The following is a 6,000-nucleotide window of genomic DNA, read 5'->3' as shown; positions in this document are numbered from 1 at the left end:
TTTTACCCCATGTAGAGTCCATTTCTGAGCTAAGAGCCTAAGCTACTGGCTGGTGGTTAGTTGGGTGTGCAGGGAATAGCACCATTATCCAAGTAACAGGCTTATTTTCTAACGAATTATACCCAGAGAAGGACAGTGGAGATGGGTACCTTAACTTAAGCACATTATTAGAATGCAAATGACAAGAACGGAGCAAAGAATTGTTTTTTTAAGAGGATATTGAGGAGACTGGGCAGAAACAAATGAACAACATCAGCGCCTGAGCATCTCTTGAAGTGTGAGGAAATCACTAATAAGATACTCAGCTGAAGATTACATATACTTATCTGGCTCGCATACCTGAGTCACTGAATAGAAAAGAAGGGATTGTTGAAGATTTAGAGTAAATATTTACCCTTCCAAAATTTGAAAGCAGTTTTGGTTTGGGAGAAGCAGTAATTAGGCTGCAGTGTTCAGTATCTTGAAAGCACGAAGTTTCACTGATTTGCAAAATAAAAGCTTGGATTAAAAACTCAGCTGGCAGAAAATTATCTTTCAAAAGTGAAGGAGAAACAGAGACTTTCTCAGACAAACATCAATTGAAGGAATTTGTTGCCAGTAGAACCGGAGGAAAGCTACACCTGCTCCTACCCCTCTAACCACTTTTGACTCACTCTTTGCCAGATTCTGAGGTGCACATCACTGCAGACCTAGTTCAGAAGCATCAAGAGGGCAGCTGTGGGTATCTCGGTTCATTTTACAGTCAGCTGCTGTTGCTTAAAGCTGTTGAAACCTTACCAAAAGCAAAATAAGGTCGGCCCCAACAAGCAACTTATTTTTGACAAAGCTGTTCAACAAGTAAGTGGCTACACTTAAGAGTAGAATATTTTGAACTAGAAATCTTAAAAGTTAAGGCTTCATTAAACACATGTACTGCTATTGGAGAAATATCATAAAACATCTTTTTAATGTGAACACTACTTCATACAATGAAAAACTATTTACAATGTATTGTTTCCAGATTGGCTGCTTTTCCATCATCTCTACCCATGTGCTGACTCGGCATGTGTCTTCAGCCAGGGAGCTTCAGTCCAATTGCACATTCTCCTCGACGGCTCTCCAAGGACCCCGGGGATTCAGGGAACCTGTCCACTTACATTCTCTTTAGTAATTATGGCTCAGCAAGCATGCCACCAAAATCATCTAGAACCCAGAGACTCTGGCAACCCCACGTAAGTAAAAATGCGTAGATCAGGTTTTTTTCTCCAATAAATAATAATTTGTCAATCCAATCCATTTCCATCTTAAGAAATTGTTTTCACTTAGGAAAATGTTTCTCAATGGAGCTAAAGTGAATAATCTTTTCTTCATACCGGAACTGAGTTAGAATGTCTTTGTATACAAATATAGCATATTTTGGCCAGCTATATAATTGCTTGTTAAAGAGTTTATTTGCCTTCACACGCAGGATTGCTACATACATTCACAGTTTTAATAGACTGTAATTAGCTATTCCAGTTGTGCTTTAAAATCCCGAATATTATTCTCATTAGTGAGTGCAAAGCAAATGTCCCATCTGACTACAATTGGTCCTAGAGTTATAAACTCCATAATGATTTATTGTTAAGTTTCCTCATTCTCCAGTTTCATCGTTTGCTTTTTCAGGTATGACTTCCAAGCTCCGGCGTGGCTTCTGGACATCAGCATTTTCGGTGCCTGGTTTATTCAGTCCACATGAAACAGCAGCAAAATGGATTTGTTTCAGGTTCTCCAACGTCTCATTCTTAGCATATTTCAAAAGATCTGCTTGTCCCTATAACAAAACATGCAATTAAACAGTATTAGATATGACATAACTTAGTGTTACACTTCAACAATATATACCTTTCACTGAAACAGAAGTATTCTGATTCCACAAGAGGGCATAATTATTTCTTATTGGCACTGCATCTGAATAGGTCAATTTTAATAAAAAGTGAGTTTGTTTTCCCAGTTTCAACACCACACTCCAAGAGTATGTTGCCTTTCTGGCCCTTTCTATTTATAGATCTGCATGGGGTTCTGTGTACATGGACTATTTCTGTCTATCCTAGTTAAAATTACATCTTTCATTAGTTGTTTGGCCAATCTTGTTTTTTCTCTTTTAAGGTTTGATTTAAAAAAAAAAAAACTTTTTATTTTGAAATAAGTATAAATTCAAAGAAGGATACAAATATAGTACAGAGAGGTCTTGTATACCCTTTCCCAAATTTCCCCCAATGGTTATGTCTCACATAACTATAGCACAATATCAAAACCAAGACACCGACAGGGGTACAAAGTGTGCCTATGCTTCTGTGTGACTTCATCACATGTGTGGGTTCACGTAACCACCATGGCAACCAAGGCACAGCACTGCACCAGCACCACCTGGAAGTCACACCCACCGCCTCCTCTCCACCATCCCTAAACCCTGGCAACCACTAATCTGTTCTCCATCTCTGAAGCCCACACAGCCTTTGGTAAGTGCTGGCAGCCGTGGGCACAGAGCAGGTCCTCACTGAGCAGTTGCTGAAAGAAAGAGTGAAGCAAAGGATTCTCTACTCTGGATATACTTTCTCAGCCAAATTTTAATTTCTTTTCTGAGGTCTGACCACCAACTTGATCTATATGCAGTAGAACACGATATAGGTCAGAAAACAGTGGGTGAATTGAAGCACGGTCACTGGGAGTCTGGAATTGGTGCTGACAATGGGCCAATGAAGTTTGTCACCCTCTTTGCTCTTGACATTTTGGACCAGAGAATTCTTTGGAGGTGGGGAGCTGTCTTGTGTATTTTCAGATATCTAGCAGCACCCCTAGCATACCCTAATGTTTGCAGACATTGCTAACTGTCTCTTGAGTGGGAGGGTGAGATACCCCCAGGTGAAAACCACTGGGCTAACGCATCAGCCAACAATTCCAAAATTATCAAGCAGAAGAGATGATGTGGTGCTCTATTGTTGTAAATTCCAACACTCCTACTTTGCTTTTTTGTTCTATTTTTCCTTCCAAATTTAACCTGCCTTCCACTAACAGTTTTTTCTACTTACACTATTACCTTTTCTTCTTTCTTACTCTCCTTGCTTGCTATTTTTTTCCCATCCCCTTGGGTTCTCAATTTATTCTATTATTTTCTTTATGATTCCTCTGTAGTTTGACTTTCCTTTGTCCTACTTACACCTCCTCCCCCTTTCCCTCTTTCTGAACTGCCTGCCAGTGTGCGTCCCCTTTAAGGCATTCCTGTCCAGCAAGAGCTTGGCGCCAGCTGCAGAGAGCAATGGGTAGGGACTTACCTTGGCTGGCAAATGGACTATAGTCAAATGTCAGCCACTGGTGAGATCAAATTGCAAGGCAATTTTAAACCATCATGAGGCCCAAATCCACAGAACAGTTTGCTGCTTACCACTTACCATGTATGGTTTTCCTGCTTTACAGGGTCCTTTAATTAGTAACTATAAATAGATGTTCCCTTGCGTAGATTAGCTAAAGGAGCTTCATTTTTATTCATTCTTACTAGTCACTGAACTCACATGTTTAAAATTTACTAGTTATGAGGTCTTTGTATATATAGCATATTGTGTCAGAAGTATAATTTCATGTTAAATAGTGTATTTCCCTTCACAAGCGGAATTGCTACACACATTCACAGTTTTAATAGACTGTAACTAGTCTTTGTGTTTTAAAACTCCAAATATTATTTTTTTAAAATTAATAAACCTTAATTTTTAGGACAGTTTTAGGTTCACAGCAAAACAGAGCAGAAACTACAGAGTTCCCTTACGCAAACCTTCTCCAGTAGCCACATCCCGCACCACAGTGGTATACTTGTTACAATCAATGAACCTATGTTGCCACATCCCCTCAAGTCTATTGCTTAAATTAGGGTTCACCCTTGGTTTTGTGTATTCCATGGGTTTTGAAAAATGTATAACAACATCTATCTACTCTTATAGGATCATGCAGAATAGTTCCACCACCCTAAAATTCCTCTGTGCTTTCCTAGTCATCCTTCCCCACTCCCAACCCCTGGCAACCACTGATCTTTTTATTGTCTCCACAGTTCTGCCTTTTCGACAATGTCATATAGTTGGAATCACACTGTGTAGCCTTTTTGGATTGGCTTCTTTCGCTTAGTAATATGCATTTAAATTTCCTCCATGTCGTCTCATGGCTTGATAGCTCGTATCTTTTTAGTGCTGAATAATATTCCACTGTCTGGATGCACTGCAGTTTATTTATCCATTCATTTATTGCAGGACATCTTTGTTGCTTCCAAATTTTGGCAATTAAAAATAACTCTGCTATAAGCATCTGTATGCAGATTTTTGTGTGGACGTTAAGTTTTCAATTCATTTAGGTACATTCCAAGGGGTATGATTGCTGGATCATACGGTAAGAGTAGGTTTAGTTCTGTAAGAACTACAGACAGTTTGACAGTTTCTTCCAAATTGTCTGCACCATTTTGCATTTCCACCAGCATAAATGAAAGTTCCTGTTGTTCCACATCCTCACCAGCATTTGGTGATGTTAGTTTTGTATTTTGGCTACTGTAATAGATGTGTATTCGTATCTCATTGTTGTTTTAATATATAACTTCCTAGTCACATGTGATGCTAATATACTTTCCATTTGTATATCTTCTTTGGTGAGGTGACTGTTCAGACTTTTGCCCAGTTTTTAATCAGGTTGTTTGTTTCCTTACTGTTGAGTTTTAAGGGTTCTTTGCATTTTTTAAGAGTTCTTTGACTGTTCAGACTTTTGCCCAGTTTTTAATCAGGTTGTTTCCTTACTGCTGAGTTTTAAGAGTTCTTTGCATATTTCAGAAAACAGTACTTTATCAGGCGTGTCCTTCGCAAATATTTTCTCCCAGACTGTGGCTTCTCTTCTCATTCTCTTGACATTGTCTTTATAGAGCAGAAGTTTTAAATTTTAAGGAAGTCCAACTTACCCATTCTTTCTTTAATGGATTGTCTATGGTGGTGTATCTGAAAAAGCACTGCCATATCCAAGGTCACCTAGATTTTATCCTGTGTTATCTTCTAGGAATTCTATAGTTTTGTGTTTTATCTTTAGGTCTATGATCTATTTTGAGTTAATTCTTGTGAAGGGTTTAAGATTTGTGCCTAGATTGAATTGTTCATGTGGATGTCCAGTTTTTCCAGCATGATTTGTTGAAAAGATGAAGTCTCTATTCCACTGTATTGCCTTTGCCCCTTTGCCAAAGATTGATTAACTATTTTATGTGGGTCTATTTCTAGGCTCTTCTGTTCTGCTGATCTATTTGTCTATTCTTTTCACACTGTTTTATTTCCTGTAGCTTTGCAGTAAGTTTTAAAGTCAGATAAAGTCAGTCCTCTGATTTTATTCTTCTCCTTTAATATTGTGTTGGCTATTCTGGGTCTTTTGCTTCTCTCTTTAAACTTTAGAATCAGTTTGTCAATATTCACAAAATAACTTGATGGATTTATTTATTTATTTTTATGCCTGCTGGAAGTTTGATTGAGATTATGTTGAACCTATATATCAAGTTGGGAAGAACTGATATCTTGACAATATTAAGTCTTCCTATCCATGAATATGGAATATCTCTCCATTTACTTAATTCTTTGATACCTTTCACCAGAGTTTTATAGTTTTCCTTATATAAGTCATATATATGTTGTTAGATTTATACCTAAGTATTTTATTTCTGGGGTTCTAATGTAAATGGTCATGTGTTTTTAATTTCAAATTCCACTTGTTCTTTGCTGGTATATAAGAAATAAATTGGGCCAGGCATGGTGGCTCACGCCTGTAATCCCAGCACTTTGGGAGGCCGAGGTGGGCGGCTCACGAGCTCAGGAGATGGAGACCATCCTGGCTAACATGGTGAAACTCTGTCCCTACTAAAAATGCAAAAAATTAGCTGGGCGTGGTGGCGGGCGCTTGTAGTCCCAGCTACTCGGGAGGCTGAGGCAGGAGAATGGTGTGAACCCAGGAGGCTGAGCTTGCAGTGAGCTG

The 6,000-nt window shown here is 38.6% G+C and overlaps 1 protein-coding gene across 2 annotated transcripts in view; it reads right to left on the bottom strand.

Moving 5' to 3' along the window:
• Positions 1-916: 916 nt before the first annotated feature.
• The window catches only part of PLCL2 (phospholipase C like 2), a 210,612-nt gene continuing 205,528 nt past the window's right edge, over positions 917-6,000 (bottom strand). For both annotated transcript variants that reach the window (XM_032144084.2, XM_058433539.1), the window contains one exon: positions 917-1,792. In XM_032144084.2, the coding sequence (XP_031999975.1) occupies positions 1,613-1,792 (180 nt within the window). In that variant the 3' untranslated portion in view covers positions 917-1,612. The remainder of the gene's footprint in view (positions 1,793-6,000) is intronic.

The sequence above is a fragment of the Hylobates moloch genome, unplaced genomic scaffold (genome assembly GCF_009828535.3).
Source record: "Hylobates moloch isolate HMO894 unplaced genomic scaffold, HMol_V3 SCAFFOLD_22, whole genome shotgun sequence".
NCBI lineage: Eukaryota > Metazoa > Chordata > Mammalia > Primates > Hylobatidae > Hylobates > Hylobates moloch.
This window is presented reverse-complemented; position numbering and strand designations above follow the sequence as displayed.